At 44.2% G+C, this 18,823-nt stretch overlaps 3 protein-coding genes across 3 annotated transcripts in view; 2 read left to right on the top strand and 1 right to left on the bottom strand.

Annotated features, from left to right (window-relative positions):
* LOC129376438 (CST complex subunit CTC1-like) overlaps positions 1-10,366 on the top strand; it is an 81,184-nt gene extending 70,818 nt beyond the window's left edge. Inside the window, 9 exon segments of the mRNA XM_055056073.1 lie at positions 1,281-1,327; positions 1,397-1,470; positions 1,535-1,670; positions 1,761-1,832; positions 1,902-2,049; positions 4,764-4,810; positions 9,267-9,423; positions 9,493-9,613; positions 9,691-10,366. Of these exon segments, the coding sequence (XP_054912048.1) occupies positions 1,281-1,327; positions 1,397-1,470; positions 1,535-1,670; positions 1,761-1,832; positions 1,902-2,049; positions 4,764-4,810; positions 9,267-9,423; positions 9,493-9,613; positions 9,691-9,791 (903 nt within the window). The 3' untranslated portion in view covers positions 9,792-10,366.
* A 195-nt stretch (positions 10,367-10,561) lies between these two features.
* Positions 10,562-15,132, bottom strand: LOC129376439 (H-2 class II histocompatibility antigen, I-E beta chain-like). Its single transcript, XM_055056075.1, has 6 exons — positions 14,930-15,132; positions 13,858-14,130; positions 12,966-13,179; positions 12,532-12,599; positions 12,288-12,401; positions 10,562-10,819 (listed from the first exon to the last, which is right to left on the bottom strand). Exons 1-6 carry the CDS (start codon positions 14,982-14,984, stop codon positions 10,794-10,796), a joined length of 750 nt encoding a protein of 249 aa, XP_054912050.1. The 5' UTR covers positions 14,985-15,132; the 3' UTR covers positions 10,562-10,793.
* Positions 15,133-16,118: 986 nt separating this feature from the next.
* LOC129376656 (H-2 class II histocompatibility antigen, A-U alpha chain-like) lies at positions 16,119-18,788 on the top strand. The gene is given in 5 exon segments (XM_055056247.1): positions 16,119-16,233; positions 16,443-16,637; positions 16,640-16,687; positions 17,987-18,271; positions 18,381-18,788. Coding segments are annotated over 5 exon segments (714 nt in total). The 5' UTR covers positions 16,119-16,175; the 3' UTR covers positions 18,509-18,788.
* The last annotated feature ends 35 nt before the right edge of the window (positions 18,789-18,823 follow it).

Genomic DNA, 18,823 nt, shown 5'->3' with positions numbered 1-18,823 from the left:
CTGGCAGGGAAAGCGTACATGGAGCGACATAACCAAGTGGCAGGCATAGTGTACAGAAACATCTGTGCAGAATATGGACTGGAAACCCCGAGATCAAAGTGGGAAACACCCCCAAAGGTGGTGGAGAACGCCAGAGCTAAGATCCTGTGGGACTTCCAGATCCAAACAGACAAAATGGTAATGGCGAACCAACCAGACATTGTCGTAGTGGATAAACATCAGAGGAAAGCCGTTGTGGTAGATGTAGCAATACCAAGTGATTGCAACATCAGGAAAAAGGAGAAACTGGAGAAATACCAGGGCCTCAGGGAAGAACTGGAGAGGGCCTGGAAGGTGAAGACCACAGTGGTGCCTGTGGTCATCGGGGCCCTCGGGGCAGTAACCCCCAAACTGGAGCAGTGGCTACAACAGATCCCAGGAACAACATCAGACATCTCAGTCCAGAAATGTGCAGCAGTCCTTGGCACAGCCAAGATACTGCAGGACCCTCAAGCTCCCAGGCCTCTGGTAGAGGACCCGAGCTCAGGGGATAAGAACCACCCGAGGTGGGTGAGAAGGGAATTTTTTTTTATATATATATAAAATGTCTTCAACCATGTAGCAGTGGTTGAAGACCAGGAGCAGGCCCGGGGAGCAGTCGACAAAACCCAGGAACAGACCTCTGCAGCCCCGGTAGGATCCCAGGGGGCAGCGATGTCCTGGGATCTATAGCAGTTGTGATAAATGCATATTCATCACCTCTGCTAGATGAATCCTTTTTGTTACCTTGTGTTGAGCTGGAGAACACTTTCTTAGAGGTTTTGTAATGCTTAAGGTAAACTTTGGGCTTTGTGTCATAGCTTTGGACAGGAGGTTTTGTTTCGATTGACATTGTCTGGGAAAATGTTTTAGCTCACCGCAGGCTTTGCAGTCTTTTCCTCATGCAGGGTGATCACCTTCATGTGGATATTCCCTGCCACAAAAACTGCTGCCTGATCTCAGAACATGTTTATATAAGACATAAAACTCAAACTTAAAGGTTTGTCGTTGATGAACAACAGGAAGAGCTTTTGTATTTAAATTCATGGAGTAAAATTATGGAACAAGTTCAATGAAAAGTTAAAATAAAAAATTAATACAATATAAAAGGAACTATAAAGAGATCATTTTCACAAGATAAAGAAATATATTTGATGGCACTAATGTGTTTCTGTAAACTGAGGCTAATGCATATGAATGTGTGTAGATGTATATATTTAGATCTGGTTCTGGTTCTGGTTCAGATGTCTCTCTCTCTCCAGGCTCCGCCCCCCTCCATTCTCTCGGTCTCCCAGGTGTTGGACTGCAGGTATCAGCGTCGCCCCTGTGGCCACCAGAGGAACTGCAGCAGCTTCTTCACCTGGTCTCTGTGTTGCAGGTCAGAGGTTGTGACCTTCCAGGGTCAGGTCACAGAGAGGGTCAGCCTGATGGACAGGAGGGAAAGAGCTTCAGGTAAAACAATTAGACTCACCTGTCCAGGTGAAGCAGGTATCCACTGGTAACCAGGTGTTTCCAGGTGTTCGTCTCACGGTGTGTGACCGGAGTGGGCGGAGCCTCTGTGTGTACCTGGACCTAAGCCACGCCCCCTACCCACCTGGTCTGTTGCCAGGTAACCAGGTGCTGCTGTCAGGATTCCTCAGGAAGATCTCCAGGTAGATCACATGATCCCTGAAGCTGACCTTTAACCTCCAGCCTGAACTTTAACCTCCAGACTGACCATTAACCTCTAACCTGTGTCTCAGGTCAGGTGGTGTTTACTGCTCTCTCTCACCTGTCGGCTGTGTCACAGTGACATCACTGGGAGCCTCCAGCAGGTAAACATAAACTCACCTGGACTCACCTGGACTCACCTGCTGCTGACCCTCTGTTGCTCCTGGTTACAGGTTGGCCCCGCCCCCTCCTCCCAGCATGCACCTGGCCCACTGGGCCTCCAGCACAAATGTTGAGGCCCAGGTCAAAGGTCATGTGGTCTGTGTCCTTCACCTGCAGCTGCAGTGGAGCTGCAGCCACCAGGGGGGGCAACACACACAGGTAACACACATACACAGGTAACACACACACATAACACACATACACAGGTGTGTGTAAAATAGTAGATTATGAGAACATTGGAGAAATGATCTGGTCTGATGAATATCTGGAGTTGAACGTCAAGAATTAGAATTTAAACTATAAAACTTCCTGATCCTAGTGAAACAGCAGTGAAAGGGTTAAGGTTTTTATCATCTGTTATTATTCTTCATATCTGCAGAAATGCAGGAAAAAGCCGAACAAAACATCAGAACCTGAAACAGATGGAAAAAGTTAAAACGTAAAACTTAAGATCCAGTTTTACTGTGAATCTATTCTGGCTGAAACTAGTAAAATTATCAAAACTAATATTGATCTTGATCCAGTTTCTCTTCTGCATATATAACATATCCAAAATCAAATTAGAGTAAGTTCTATAATGTCCTTATTTTCTGTGCTTGGAAGAATATTTTGTTGCAATGGATTTCTAATAAATGTCCTACTATTTCTGGGTAGAAGATTTTTTGGGGGGGGATATATCCATCTCAACTCTAACATGCCTCATCACCTCTAAGACTCAATTGGACGTCCTTGTTGGACGATGCTGAAGGACACGTGTCTCCCATCTTGTCTCCAGCATTTATAGAAATGATGTGGACGATATAATGATGGAAATATGTCTCCCCATATCTTATCTTTTCTTTTTGTCTCTTCTGCATCGCTGAGCTTTTGTTCTGTCTTGTTATTAAACAAATTAATAAACATTTCTATTTAAAAAAGTAAAACTTAGCAAAAAAGTACAAATTAGCATAAAAAGCAGAACATTTTGATATATCAGTTTAGAATTGATTATTTATCAGAAACATTTTGCAGACAGTAAAAGCAGAAGGAAAATACAGAAAGTAGACGATCAGATAGAAATAGAGCAAACAGAGAAGTTGTGACGCGTCTGAACTCCAGAAGAAGAAAACAGTGAGACCTGCAGCTCTGATAATTAAAGTTCCTTAAAGCAAACATTCATTGCTACGTTTCAATACATCAATTATTCTTGTACAGTTAAATATTTATGAAAAGCATAATTTAGTCTAAAACCATCAGTTACTGGAGTGAAATCTAACAACTGACAACATTTAGAGGATTAAACCTGAAAAGCATCAAAAATCTGCAGAAAACTTAAATCACAACTGTGGAAAAACTAAGACATCAGAAAGCTGAGACTTTATTTTATTGGCTCTAGTGACCTTTATTTGATAGTTAATTCACAGGAAAGCAGGTAATGAGAGAAGGGAAGACATACAGCAAAGGTCGCCAGGACCGGGAGTCGAACCGACGACGTCCGCGCCGAGGACTGAGGTCTCAAACGCAGCACGCTGACCCGCTGCACAACACAGTACGCCCCAGATGTGTAGATATAATATGAATTTCAGGTTAAAAACTATAAATGTATTATAGAAAAACCCAAATGAACCAATGACTCCCTCACTACTGTGACATTGATGAAATTACAGCCTGGATTATAATCTGATATTATATTCTGATATTATAATCTGATATCATCCTGAACTCATCAGTCAGGATGTTCTGACACTGAGGATCTTTGTTCTGTTTTTCTGTCACATTAAACCTAAATTCAGCTTTTGCCCAAAACCTGATTCCTTCAAAGACACAAGATCATTTCATCTCAGTGACATATTTTATTTATTTCTTATTTATTATTTTTCTTGTCTTTAGTTGAATCTCATCAGCAGGTTGAAAATCTCCAAATAAATAGGAGAAATATTAATTACAGATCACAATAAGTTCATTTTAAGTTTAACTAGATTCTCAATTAATGATTTAATAATTTACTAGTGGATAATTAAATAAACTTTATTCCAAACAGTCTAATTTAATTCCAAACACATAAAAAACATCAAACAATAAATCCATTTTTGTTTTCTGAAAACAATTTGAATGAAATAAACTGAATAATTTCTATCATGATCTTTGAGGTTCTTAAAACTGATCATTAAGATCAATTAACTTTATAAATGAAGCTGCTGATGGAGCGCTTGATTCTATGCCAGGAGAATACATTAAAAACCATTTGATGATTTAACTAGACCGTCGTCTTGTATTGATGGAGGCAGAGAAACAAACTGGAATCAGACGCTGAACCAGTTCAGAACTCAAACTGGAGACGATTTGATCTATTGATAGAGAAACATTAATAAATAAACTCTGGATGAATCTGGAGGATTTGAGATTTTATGGCCAACATTAATATTTCAAGCTTTAGTTTATTAGTTTCTCATTTCAACATCATAAAAACATTAAATGATCAAGTTTTCAATAAATCTCCAGCCAACTGAACATTTAGTTTAATGAAACATGAATATAATTAAAGTTTCATTTATTATATTTCTACCCAGCAGCTTTAGAGGATCTCAGTGTTTCAGCTCAGCTGCAGTTTTCTGCAGTTTGTTCTAGATCTGTGGTAGATAGAAGCTGAATGCTGATCCTCCAGCTGATTCATGGATTATTGATTTACTAATCAATCATCATCAATATCTTCATCATCAGTTTCCTGATCTCTCTGGATCCATCAGGGTTCTGGTTCTGGTTCTGCTCTCAGCCTCATGTTGACCTGGTGAACTTTGACTCCTGCTCTCTGATTGGCTCCTGTGATCAGCTGGTCTCTGTCGCCCCCTGCTGGCCTGCTGTGGTACCACTAACCTCTTCCTCCTCTTCCTCAGGTCTGCAGCTCTCAGTGTGGATCAGCCGCTTTCCGGGCCTCAGCCAGGTGAGAACCTGAGAACCAGCTGGTACCGACCCAATCTCCTGGTTCTGGCTATAATGCTGGTAGAACCCGGCACCATCTGACACATGGTCCTGGTTCTGGTCCTGGTTCCGGTCCTGGTTCTGACCCGTGGTTCTGGTTCTGACCCGTGGTTCTGGTTCTGACCTGTGGTTCTGGTTCTGACCCGTGGTTCTAGTTCTGGTTCTGACCCGTGGTTCTGGTTCCGGTCCTGGTCCTGGTTCTGACCCGTGGTTCCGGTTCTGACCCGTGGTTCTGGTTCTGGTTCTGACCCGTGGTTCTGGTTCTGGTTCTGGTTCTGACCCGTGGTTCTGGTTCTGGTTCTGGTTCTGACCCGTGGTTCTGGTTCTGGTTCTGACTCGTGGTGGTTCTGACCCGTGGTTCCGGTCCTGGTTCTGACCCGTGGTTCTGGTTCTGACCCGTGGTTCTCTGGTTCTGACCGTGGTTCTGGTTCTGACCCGTGGTTCTGGGTTCTGACCCGTGGTTCTGGTTCTGGTTCTGACTCGTGGTTCTGGTTCTGACCCGTGTCCTGGTTCTGGTTCTGGTTCTGACCCGTGGTTCTGGTTCTGGTTCTGACTCGTGGTTCTGGTTCTGACCCGTGGTTCTGGTTCTGTTTCTGACCCGTGGTTCTGGTTCTGGTTCTGGTTCTGACCCGTGGTTCTGGTTCTGGTTCTGGTTCTGACCCGTGGTTCCGGTCCTGGTTCTGACCCGTGGTTCTGGTTCTGACCCGTGGTTCTGTTCTGGTTCTGACCCGTGGTCCTGGTTCTGACCCGTGGTTCTGGTCCTGGTTCTGACCCGTGGTTCTGGTTCTGACCCGTGGTCCTGGTTCTGACCCGTGGTTCTGGTCCTGGTTCTGACCCGTGGTTCTGGTTCTGACCCGTGGTCCTGGTTCTGACCCGTGGTTCTGTTCTGGTTCTGACCCGTGGTTCTGGTTCTGGTTCTGACTCGTGGTTCTGGTTCTGACCCGTGGTCCTGGTTCTGGTTCTGGTTCTGACCCGTGTTCTGGTTCTGGTTCTGACTCGTGGTTCTGGTTCTGACCCGTGGTTCTGGTTCTGGTTCTGACTGGTTCTGGTTCTGGTTCTGGTTCTGGTTCTGACTGGTTCTGGTTCTGGTTCTGGTTCTGACCCGTGGTTCCGGTCCTGGTTCTGACCCGTGGTTCTGGTTCTGACCCGTGGTTCTGTTCTGGTTCTGACCCGTGGTCCTGGTTCTGACCCGTGGTTCTGGTCCTGGTTCTGACCCGTGGTTCTGGTTCTGACCCGTGGTTCTGGTCCTGGTTCTGACCCGTGGTTCTGGTTCTGACCCGTGGTTCCGGTTCTGACCCGTGGTTCTGGTCCTGGTTCTGACCCGTGGTTCTGGTTCTGACCCGTGGTCCTGGTTCTGACCCGTGGTTCTGGTTCTGACCCGTGGTTCCGGTTCTGACCCGTGGTTCTGGTCCTGGTTCTGACCCGTGGTTCTGGTTCTGACCCGTGGTTCTGGTCCTGGTTCTGACCCATGGTTCTGGTCCTGGTTCTGACCCGTGGTCCTGGTTCTGACCCGTGGTTCCGGTTCTGACCCGTGGTTCTGGTTCTGGTTCTGGTTCTGACCCGTGGTTCTGGTTCTGGTTCTGGTTCTGACCCGTGGTTCTGGTTCTGGTTCTGACCCGTGGTTCTGGTTCTGACCTGTGGTTCTGGTTCTGACCCGTGGTTCTAGTTCTGGTTCTGTTCTGGTTTTGACCCATGGTTCCGGTTCTGCTCCTGGTTCTGACCCGTGGTTCTGGTTCTGACCCGTGGTTCTGGTTCTGGTTCTGACCCGTGGTTCTGGTTCCGGTCCTGGTCCTGGTTCTGACCCGTGGTTCCGGTTCTGACCCGTGGTTCTGGTTCTGGTTCTGACCCGTGGTTCTGGTTCTGGTTCTGGTTCTGACCCGTGGTTCTGGTTCTGGTTCTGACTCGTGGTTCTGGTTCTGACCCGTGGTTCCGGTCCTGGTTCTGACCCGTGGTTCTGGTTCTGACCCGTGGTTCTGTTCTGGTTCTGACCCGTGGTTCTGGTTCTGGTTCTGACTCGTGGTTCTGGTTCTGACCCGTGGTCCTGGTTCTGGTTCTGGTTCTGACCCGTGGTTCTGGTTCTGGTTCTGACTCGTGGTTCTGGTTCTGACCCGTGGTTCTGGTTCTGTTTCTGACCCGTGGTTCTGGTTCTGGTTCTGGTTCTGACCCGTGGTTCTGGTTCTGGTTCTGGTTCTGACCCGTGGTTCCGGTCCTGGTTCTGACCCGTGGTTCTGGTTCTGACCCGTGGTTCTGTTCTGGTTCTGACCCGTGGTCCTGGTTCTGACCCGTGGTTCTGGTCCTGGTTCTGACCCGTGGTTCTGGTTCTGACCCGTGGTCCTGGTTCTGACCCGTGGTTCTGGTCCTGGTTCTGACCCGTGGTTCTGGTTCTGGTTCTGGTTCTGACCCGTGGTTCTGGTTCTGGTTCTGACTCGTGGTTCTGGTTCTGACCCGTGGTTCTGGTTCTGTTTCTGACCCGTGGTTCTGGTTCTGGTTCTGACCCGTGGTCCTGGTTCTGACCCGTGGTTCTGTTCTGGTTCTGACCCGTGGTTCTGGTTCTGGTTCTGACTCGTGGTTCTGGTTCTGACCCGTGGTCCTGGTTCTGGTTCTGGTTCTGACCCGTGGTTCTGGTTCTGGTTCTGACTCGTGGTTCTGGTTCTGACCCGTGGTTCTGGTTCTGTTTCTGACCCGTGGTTCTGGTTCTGGTTCTGGTTCTGACCCGTGGTTCTGGTTCTGGTTCTGGTTCTGACCCGTGGTTCCGGTCCTGGTTCTGACCCGTGGTTCTGGTTCTGACCCGTGGTTCTGTTCTGGTTCTGACCCGTGGTCCTGGTTCTGACCCGTGGTTCTGGTCCTGGTTCTGACCCGTGGTTCTGGTCCTGGTTCTGACCCGTGGTTCTGGTTCTGACCCGTGGTTCTGGTCCTGGTTCTGACCCGTGGTTCTGGTTCTGACCCGTGGTTCCGGTTCTGACCCGTGGTTCTGGTCCTGGTTCTGACCCGTGGTTCTGGTTCTGACCCGTGGTCTTGGTTCTGACCCGTGGTCCTGGTTCTGACCCGTGGTTCTGGTCCTGGTTCTGACCCGTGGTCCTGGTTCTGACCCGTGGTTCTGGTTCTGACCCGTGGTTCCGGTTCTGACCCGTGGTTCTGGTCCTGGTTCTGACCCGTGGTTCTGGTTCTGACCCGTGGTTCTGGTCCTGGTTCTGACCCATGGTTCTGGTCCTGGTTCTGACCCGTGGTCCTGGTTCTGACCCGTGGTTCTGGTTCCGGTTCTGACCCGTGGTTCTGGTTCTGGTTCTGGTTCTGACCCGTGGTCCTGGTTCTGACCCGTGGTTCTGGTTCTGGTTCTGACCCGTGGTTCTGGTTCTGGTTCTGGTTCTGACCCATGGTTCTAGTTCTGGTTCTGGTTCTGACCTGTGGTTCTGGTTCTGACCCGTGGTTCTAGTTCTGGTTCTGTTCTGGTTCTGACTCGTGGTTCTGGTTCTGACCCGTGGTTCCGGTCCTGGTTCTGACCCGTGGTTCTGGTTCTGACCCGTGGTTCTGGTTCTGGTTCTGACCCGTGGTTCTGGTTCCGGTCCTGGTCCTGGTTCTGACCCGTGGTTCCGGTTCTGACCCGTGGTTCTGGTTCTGGTTCTGACCCGTGGTTCTGGTTCTGGTTCTGGTTCTGACCCGTGGTTCTGGTTCTGGTTCTGACTCGTGGTTCTGGTTCTGACCCGTGGTTCCGGTCCTGGTTCTGACCCGTGGTTCTGGTTCTGGTTCTGACTCGTGGTTCTGGTTCTGACCCGTGGTTCCGGTCCTGGTTCTGACTCGTGGTTCTGGTTCTGACCCGTGGTTCTGGTTCTGGTTCTGACCCGTGGTTCTGGTTCCGGTCCTGGTCCTGGTTCTGACCCGTGGTTCCGGTCCTGGTTCTGACCCGTGGTTCCGGTTCTGACCCGTGGTTCTGGTTCTGGTTCTGACCCGTGGTTCTGGTTCTGGTTCTGGTTCTGACCCGTGGTTCTGGTTCTGGTTCTGGTTCTGACCCGTGGTTCTGGTTCTGGTTCTGACTCGTGGTTCTGGTTCTGACCCGTGGTTCTGTTCTGGTTCTGACCCGTGGTCCTGGTCCTGGTTCTGACCCGTGGTTCTGGTTCTGACCCGTGGTTCTGTTCTGGTTCTGACCCGTGGTTCTGGTCCTGGTTCTGACCCGTGGTTCTGGTTCTGACCCGTGGTCCTGGTTCTGACCCGTGGTTCTGGTCCTGGTTCTGGTTCTGACCCGTGGTCCTGGTTCTGACCCGTGGTTCTGACCCGTGGTTCTGGTCCTGGTTCTGACCCGTGGTTCTGGTCCTGGTTCTGGTTCTGACCCGTGGTCCTGGTTCTGGTTCTGACCCGTGGTCCTGGTTCTGGTTCTGACCCGTGGTTCTGGTTCTGACCCGTGGTTCTGGTTCCGTCTCCAGGTTGGTGGTCGATGACGGGTCGGCTGAAGCTCATGTCTGGTTGTCGGGGCAACCGGTCCAGGCTGTGCTGGGATTGGCTGATTCCCAGTGGGCGGGGCTCCAGAGGGCGGTCAGGGTCAGAGGTCACGTCCAGGTGTTCCCTGGGGGGCGGAGCCTGGTCAGTAGCTGTCTGCTCTCTGATTGGCTGTCGGGTGAGTCTCTGATCTGATTGGTGCGTCTCTTCCAGAGGACAGACGGAGACACTGAGGACGTCCTGCTGCACTTCCTGCTGTCCCTCTGCAGCGGTGATGTCATCGGGCAGCAGATGACCCTCACCTGCAGGAAGCCGACCAATCAGAGCTCAGCAGGTAGGAACGCTCAGCAGAACCTGCTGGACCCGGTCCACAGGACCGACCCGGTTCTGATCCGGTTCTGTCTCCATCAGAGGTGAGACGCTTCAGCCGAGGAGACAGAGACTTCCTGACCAGGAGGCTCCGCCCCCTGCAGCTCACCTGCTCTCACCTGGAGCTGCTGGAGGATTCATGAAGAACCGAGTCAGAACCCTGATCCGATCTGGACTCACCTGGAGACGGGATGGACATCAGACTTCCTGTTCACCTGCTGAACCTGTTCACCTGATGAACCTGTTCACCCGCTGAACCAGTTCACCTGCTGAACCTGTTCACCTACTGAACCTGTTCACCTGTTGAACCTGTTCACCTGCTGAACCTGTTCACCTGTTGAACCTGTTCACCTGTTGAACCTGTTCACCTGCTGAACCTGTTCACCTGCTGAACCTGTTCACCTGCTGAACCTGTTCACCTGCTGAACCAGTTCACCTGCTGAACCTGTTCACCTACTGAACCTGTTCACCTGCTGAACCTGTTCACCTACTGAACCTGTTCACCTACTGAACCAGTTCACCTACTGAACCAGTTCACCTGCGGAACCTGTTCACCTGCAGATCTCAGTAAGACAGAAACACCTGGACAGGTGACCAACTGCTCTTGGTCCAGTAGCTGAATGTCATCAGGTCTGTCAGGCTGCAGGTCTTTGACTAGGCCGTCTGAGGCGACATGTTGGATTTTCTGTTCATTTATTAAAACTTTATTTTGTCTGAATTGTTTCTTTAAATATTTATAGTGAAGTTTCACATGGATAGTTGTCCTGGTGCGTAACCATAGCAACAAGGTGATTTTATCACAGCTGATTAACATGATCGGGTCCAAAAGGCTGCAGAACCGAACCGGGTCGGAACAGAACCTCCATGATGAGAATCTCATTGGTTCTGATCCAGTTCATAAAGACAGTAGAGGTTCTGATGGTTTATTGATTTTATTTCAGGTTCAAACATCAAAGATTAAAATCTGATTATTGATGAAGATGATTAGAGGAAGATGAAGAGAAGCAGCCGGGCCACCAGAACCAGAACCGACCCACAGAACCGGCCAGATGGAGAACTGGAACCTCCTCTGGTTCTGGTTCTGGATTAGATGGTCCAGTTCAGCAGGAAGCAGGACGAACCGGAACCAGAACCTCCATTTGGGCTCAGCTGGTCGGAACCAGAATACGACCTGGAAGAGAAACAATGGACCGGGTCAGAACCTGGTACTGGTACTGGATCTGAACTGGACTTAAACCAGTTCTCTGCTGGTTCTGTTCAGGTTCTGTTCTAGTCCAAAACTCAGCGGCCTGTGAAGAGCGGCTCAGTCAAAGTCTCATCAGGGGTCAGAGTCAGATCCAAGATGGCCGACTGGTTCCTGTTGATCCATCCTGCTGATAAAAACTAAAACTAAACATTTAATTTTAAAGGTTTTTCTGTTTTTCCTCAGTTTTTGCTGATAATTATGTTTCATTTATTAAATATAGAAAATTCAATATAATTATGTTTAATAGTGAAATAAAATTATTTATATACTTTTAAAAATTTATTTTATGCTATTTTTGTGACAGATCACTCTGTGAATTTTCCATATTTCCAAGATATTATACATTAAAATGTTCTAATAATCAATTTATCAATTTATTTGACTAATAAAGACATAAAACTGTTTTATGCAGATAAAAGTTATTTTGGTATAAAGTGGAGAAAATAAAGATGAAGTGAAAGACAAACATGGCAAATATAGAAAATAATAAATGTTTGATGCTACATTGTGAAAATAAAAATGGAACTAAAATGTCTTTTTAAAATAAACTATGAATGTTTTGACTTTATGAACCAAAAATATTACAATAAATTTATCATTTTCTGCTCCAGTCTGAGAAGAAAATATTTTGTTTAAAATTATGATAATAAAACCAAACATATTTTTATTCCAGTCCAACAGAAAAGTTATTAATTTCATAATTATACATAAAGTTTTCCCTGTAATGACTTTCTGCTAAATAAATTAAATATAATTTCCTGTGTTTTCTGACACATTTTGAGACAATAAAATTTTTTTCAATTGCGACTTTATAAAAAAATGTTGTGCAATAGATTTATTCTATAAGTTTTAATATAATTTATTCTAACAGGATGAATTAAATTATGATATTTAATCCTTTGGTTTTAAAGTGAAATCATTTACTTTTAGAAAGTGTTTAAGTAAAATTATAAAATCCCAGTCTTTATAATATGTTAATATCTTAATTTAAGTTTTGAAATTTGTTCTGCATTTCTGACATTTTGTTTTATTTTCCTCAGTTTGTGATTAATTTTATTTTTCTGTTCAGTTTATCAAATCAAATGTTTTTAATACTAATGTCTTGATATTTTCTTTTAATCTTGGATGGAAAAAAAACATTTTCATAAATCCACCTTTTAACTCAAAACATGACATGCCGCATGCATTGTGGGTAATGCAGTTCACTGAAGTCTAAAACTGCAGACTCATTAAAGGAGGAAACAGGATCCAAGATGGATGAACAGAGGATGAGAGACACACTGTGACCTTTAACCTCCAACATGAACGAGGCACAGAGAGGATTTGGACCGGGCCTAAATGTGTTCTGGTTCTATAATGAGCCTGTCTAAACTGGCTTTAAACTGGTTCTGACCTTTGACCTTCCTCTTGTAGTAGATGAATCCAGCCAGAGACAGAATCAGACCCAGGATCAGTCCTGAAGCTCCGATGGCCAGTTTGTTCCTCTCTGACTCCGGCATGGACGGGTCTGGAGGGACATGGAGACACGAGGACAGGAGGGGGACATGGAGACAGGTAGAAACAGATAGAGACATGAGGACAGGTAGAAACAGGTGAGACAGCAGGTGTCTCCTCCAGGTGTCTCCAGTCCTTCTTACCCCAGTCGGTGATCAGAGGTTCCTTCAGGCTGACATGTTCCACCCTGCAGGAGATCTGCTCTCCAGACCTGAAGAGAGAGACACCAACAGAACCGGGTCAGAACCAAAGAACCGGGTCAGACTTCAGAGGTTCTGGTCCCAGTTGTCTCAGAAGATCTAGTTCTGATTCTGAGTACACACTCTAGCGAGAGTGGATATACTGTGCATATACTCCAGCATGGAATGGACCTGGTAGTACCAGTGGTTCTGGTTGTAATTGTCCCAGTGGTTTTAATGGTTCTATTGGTTCTGGTTCTGACCCATCTGGGCGTGTACTCCAGAGTAGAATGGACCTGGTAGTACCAGTGGTTCTGGTTCTAGAAGTTCTGGTTCTAATGGTTCTAGTTATGGCTCTACTGGTTTTAATGGTTCTTCTGGTTCTGGTTCTGACCCACCTGGGCGTGTACTCCAGCGTAGAGTGGACCTGGTAGTACCAGTCTCCGTCCTCCATCTCGTCAGTGGTCGTAACGTCTGATGTCACTTCCTGTCCGTCTCTCAGCCAACGAACTTTGATGGTTTTAGGATAGAAATCATAAACTCTGCAGACCAGCATGGAGGGATGGTGGCCACCAGAGGGCGCAGTGGAGAAGAGTCTGACGGTGGGAGCCACTGGGAGATCAATAACAGGTTATTGGTTCATTATTAATTAGGAATTCATACATGTAACAGGAATTATTTCTATGATTATATCAATATGATCATTGATTATTGATGATGAAACCAGTTTAACCAGAACTGGAGGAAATGAAAGTTTATTCAGGTTATTGATCCAAACAGATTATATCAGGTTTATATAGTTATAATTATTAATCATAAACAGACCAGAGTTCAGATTAACTAAGTTATTATTATAGATAATCACAGATCAATAATAATAGATCTGGACGTTATATATTGGTTTGTCTATAACTAAATGAAACTTCTGTATTTAATTTCTATAATGATGTTTATATTTATGATCAATTAACAGAAAATTATTTTATTTTTCTTTGTTGTTTGCAAACAGAAATAAAATGTTTCTATACATTTAATATTGATGATGAATTTATTACTGTAAAATATTTAATATTGATTAATAGTAAATAGTTGATCAATAACCTGATCAGTGATTGGATCTCTATAGATCAGCTGATCAGATCCATGATCAGATAAATATTGATCATTTGATGACATCAGAGTTGAATGTTTAATCAATAATCAATAAGTGATGACTGATTGATCCAGTTTATTGATCATCAGTCAGAACTGATCAGAGGATCAATGAGGAAATGATCAAATCAAACTCACCTGATTTATCCAGCATGTTCTGGTACCAGTTACCAATGTTGTGTTGGCAGTAGGCTTCCTTCTGAGCTTTCGCTGATCCAATAATTGAAGGATTATTGTTCCTGTATTCTGCCTGCTTCACTCCATATTCTGTGTATCCAACAAATCTCCCCAAACTGCTGCTGAACCTGAAGATCTCCAGCTTGTTGTAAATGTAGGATCTGATGAACTCGATGTCATTCAGATCAGTGGAGTTAAAGACACAACGAGACAATCTGTAATTCAGAAATCCATCTGGAACCAGAACAGAACCTCAGAGTTGATCAATCAGAACATTATTGATTATCATTTCATTGATGCTTTATGTTCTGAAAGGGAATGAAGTAGAAGCACATTTATCAATTATTAACATATTGATCAGCTTCCTGATTGGTCCAGCTGGACAGGAAATGATGTAACATAAAACAGAATAAACTGATCAGAATCATTGATCCTGATTTACAGATTATCAACACTATTGATTACTATAGTGATCAGAATATTTATGATGGTTTTAATTATCAGTTAATTATTGATCAAATTATCAACTGAAAAATCTGTATAAATTAATTCATTAACAGCTGATCAGTTATCAGTTATTGATCCAACCTGCTCTGTCAATATTGATCAGGTATGGAGAGTTCACATTGCTCAGTTATCAATATACCAATAACTGATTATAAAATGTGTTGATGATCAGTTTGTAGTCTGGAGTGGAAATTACTGTATTAATCAGTGATCAATAATTAGAATATTGAACATTTTGCCTGAATGTAACCTGGATTAGCAAACAGTGATTATATTTAAAAAATGAATATTGATCCAGATATTAGTATTGATTACTGATCCTATCTGTTCTGCTGATAAATAAATGTTAATACATTGATAAATATTGATTACAGCATTGATCAGAACATTGATCCTTCAAGCTTCAGACTACATTTCATTTTAAAGCCTTATTATTGATCAATTATAGAATGATGTCTGGTAGCAACTGGTAGTTGCTACCAGAGTATTGATCATGATAACAGTGATTATCAGTTATTGATCATACCTGCAGAGTGGACGGTGATGATGACCAGCAGCCAGCAGAGCAGTGATGGAGCCATGTCTCTGTGTGTCTCTCTGTCTCTCTGTGTCTCTCTGTGTCTCTGTGTCTCTCTGTGTCTCTGTGTCTCTGTGTGTCTCTGTGTCTCTGTGTCTATCTGTGTCTCTGTCTCTCTATGTCTCTCTATGTCTCTCAGTGTCTCTCTGTGTCTCTGTGTCTCTCTGTGTCTCCCAGTCAGAGGAACTAACTGGTTCTGATGGGAACTGCTGTAAAAACCAGAACAGAGTCACATGACCTCTGACTCACTGGTTGCCAGGTAGAAGAGACTCAAGCTGGAGATGAGAGACACTGGATCTGTTCTGGTTCTGGTTCTTTCTCACCTCTTTCTGTCTGCAGTAACTTTCTAACCCAGGTTCTGGTTCTGGTTCTGGTTCTATGCTGGTTCTGGTTCCACCTGAAGAACCAGTGATCATGTAGAACCAGAACCAGAATCTGGGCTCAGACGGAACCAGAATAAATCCTAGATAATATTCAGTAGAATATTAGTCAGAACCTAGATACTGGACCCAAGTGCTGGTTCAGACTGGTTTAACTGGAAAGGATGAAAGTCACATTATAGAAATATGACTTTATATTTAACATGTAACAATATACAGTTTGATCTTTATAGTTTATTTTTGTCTCCATTTATTCTGACTCACATCTCTGAACTTCAGGTTATTGATCCCTAATCTATAATCAGCTGAAGTCACTTCTAATAAATCTATTGATAAATATTATGAAATAAAAACTGAATGCATTGTAAAACATGAATAAATATTTCCTACAGTTGGAGGTTAATTATTATCCTATTTTATGAGTTTAAGCTTCAGTTGATGATCATTAAAGTAAATAGAAAAATAAAGCAACTAAACTGAAAAAAACAAATGTAACATTAATGACAAGAAATGTTATTAGATTTTTCTGTAATAAATATATTTAATTCATATTTATTCAGTTTCTCCCACATTAGATCAGCTGATCTTTGATGAGAACCAAAAAATCCACTAAATCCTCTCCAAACCAGTCGGTTCTGTTGGTTCTGCTGGTTTCCTCCAGAACCAGTTCCTGGTCTCTCCAGCAGCTCTCAGCTCCAGCCTTCCTCTACCTGGCTACTGGTGACGTCAGAGCCCTGCTGCCCTCTGATTGGCTGCTGCCAGCGTTTGGTTCCAGCAGCAGCTTCAGTTTCTCTCAGAGTCTCTGAGTCTCAGACATGATGAAGATGAAGCTGCTCCTCTTCCTCTGCGGGGTCCTCTGGGTCTCTGCTGATGGTGAGTTACACTGGTTCTGACCCGGTTCTGATGGTCCAGACTGGTTCTGATGGTCCAGACTGGTTCTGATGGTCCAGACTGGTTCTGATGGGTCCAAACTGGTTCTGATGGTCCAAACTGGTTCTAAAGGGTCCAAACTGGTTCTGATGGACCCAGTGGGTTGTGCAGGTTCTGGTTCTGGTTGTTGATCAGTGTCTCTGTGTCTCTAGTTCTTCATGAGGACATTAATATCGTTGGATGTTCAGACTCTGATGGAGAGGACATGTACGGTCTGGATGGAGAAGAGGTCTGGTTCGCTGACTTCAAGAAGAAACAAGGAGTCGAACCTCAACCTCCTTTTGTTGGTCATGTGAGCTACCCAGGAGGTTATGAATCAGCTGTGGCGAATCAACAGGTCTGCAAACAAACCTGGGGATCAGGCGTAAAGCTATGAAGGATATTCCTCTGGAACGAGGTAAAGATCAATAATTATTTAAACTGATTTATTTTATTCTTTGATCTGCAATAATCTGTTAATTATTAATACATCATAAGTTAATAAATTCTGTCCAGTCTGTGAGGAAACATGTCTAAAGATCTGATGTGATGATAAATAAAGCATCAGACTTTATTGCAGGATTTATTATATTTATCTACTATCATTACTCTGTTTATTAATAATTAAAGTATCTTACAGTGTTTTATTGTGCGGTTTTGTTTTTTTTTCTGTGTTAATTCAGGTTTCTGTGTTCAGTGAGTCTCCATCAATTGTCTCCAGCTGCCTCTTGTTTCCTCTGGTTCCTCCTGTTGTATTTAATAATAATATAAATATAATTAGAATATTGTGTAAAAGTAGTTTAATTCTCATAACTCCATTCTAAATGTTAAAAGTTCTGGTTATAGATCATGATTTCAGATCTGTTGTGTTGATAACCTGTTTTCTTAAATCCAAGGTCACGGCAACAATTACCCAGAATGCTTTAGAGAACTTTATGATTCCTGCTGATTATGCAGATTCCTCCTAAAAATCTAAAGAGAACTTTATGTTGTGTTAATAAATGGAGTTTATCTTGATAAAATAATAAAGTAATGAGTTGATTAGACTGGAACAAACAGTGTGCAGCACAACAAATGCCCTCTAAGCTCCATCCTGACCTGCTGTGGAGATAAAATTCTTTCAATCAATAATCAGATCTGCACTTGATTGATCCTGAATTAAAACAAAAGATAAACTAAAGCAGCAAAATGTTAATGAAAGCTGACAGAAGTTGTGCTGCTTATTCAAGTGGAGCTGCTTAATTAAAATGAGTCGGGTTGGACCGGGCTCAAACTCTATGGACTCGGTTTGGGTTGGACTTTTTAGGTCCAGTTTGAACTTAGTGCAGATTTATCCTTGAGATTCAGGACAACAGGAAGTTGAGAGCAGGAAGTGATGATGATTCAGTCACCAGCAGCTGAAGCCTCATAACTTTAGTGGAGTTGATTTATTTCATTGTTCGATCAATGAATTGTTCATCTGCTTGATTCATGATGAAATCTGGATTGATTCTACTTGTTCAATATTAATTAGACCACAAAATATTAATGTACAAAATATAAAATTGACAGATTAAAAAAAAGACATTTATTGATCATCAGGTCATCAGTTCTTCTGCTTCTCTGGACATTATAGACTCTGATCAAACTGATCCACCATCAGAGGTTCTGATCCAGTTCCTCCATCTGGTCCTGTTCCTCCAGTTAACCCCTGCTTTCTGCCCTGGTTTCTCCCCAGATGCCCCCTCTGGTCTGGTTATTTACCCCAGAGACGATGTGGAGCTGGGAGAGAAGAACATCCTGGTCTGTCACGTCTCTGGTTTCTATCCGCCTCCGGTCAACGTCTCCTGGACCAGAAACGGAGAGAAAGTGACTGAAGGAACCAGCATCAACGTTCCTTTTCCCAGTAAAGACTCAACCTTCACCCAGATCTCCAGGCTGCACTTTGTCCCTCAGCTGGGAGACATTTACAGCTGTTCAGTGGAACATCTGGCCCTGAAAGAACCAAAGACCACAACCTGGGGTGAGGAGACTTTGACTAGACCACCAGCATCAACAGGAACCTTTAATGTATTGATGAACCTGATTGATCCTGATTGATCTAAACATCCAGATGTTTCTTGTGTCTCCAGATGTGGAGATGAACAATCCTCAGTCCGGTTCCGGTCCGGCCATCTTCTGTGGAGTCGGTCTGACCATCGGCCTGCTGGGAGTCGCTGTGGGAACTTTCTTCCTGATCAAAGGGAACGAGTGCAGCTGATTGGCTGGTTGGAGCTGATTGGTTAGAGCTGATTGGCTGGTTAGAGCTGATTGGCTCGTTGGAGCTGATTGGTTAAAGCTGATTGGCTGATGGTTTATCTGATTTATGTTCATTTTCAAACTGTTTTTTCACTTTAATCATTTTCTTCATTGATGTAAATTTAATATAAACTATTTTGAAAGTTTAAATCTTTTCATTCATTAAAACATGAAACTTTAATCTGATGGTTTTTATGTAACTGGATCGACTGTTTCAGTTAATAAATGATCAATTATTTCTATCAGTTTCTTGTTTATTCATCCAGTTCAGAACCAG

This window comes from Poeciliopsis prolifica, unplaced genomic scaffold (assembly GCF_027474105.1).
Source record: "Poeciliopsis prolifica strain line A6 unplaced genomic scaffold, Auburn_PproV2 SCAFFOLD044, whole genome shotgun sequence".
NCBI lineage: Eukaryota > Metazoa > Chordata > Actinopteri > Cyprinodontiformes > Poeciliidae > Poeciliopsis > Poeciliopsis prolifica.
This window is presented reverse-complemented; position numbering and strand designations above follow the sequence as displayed.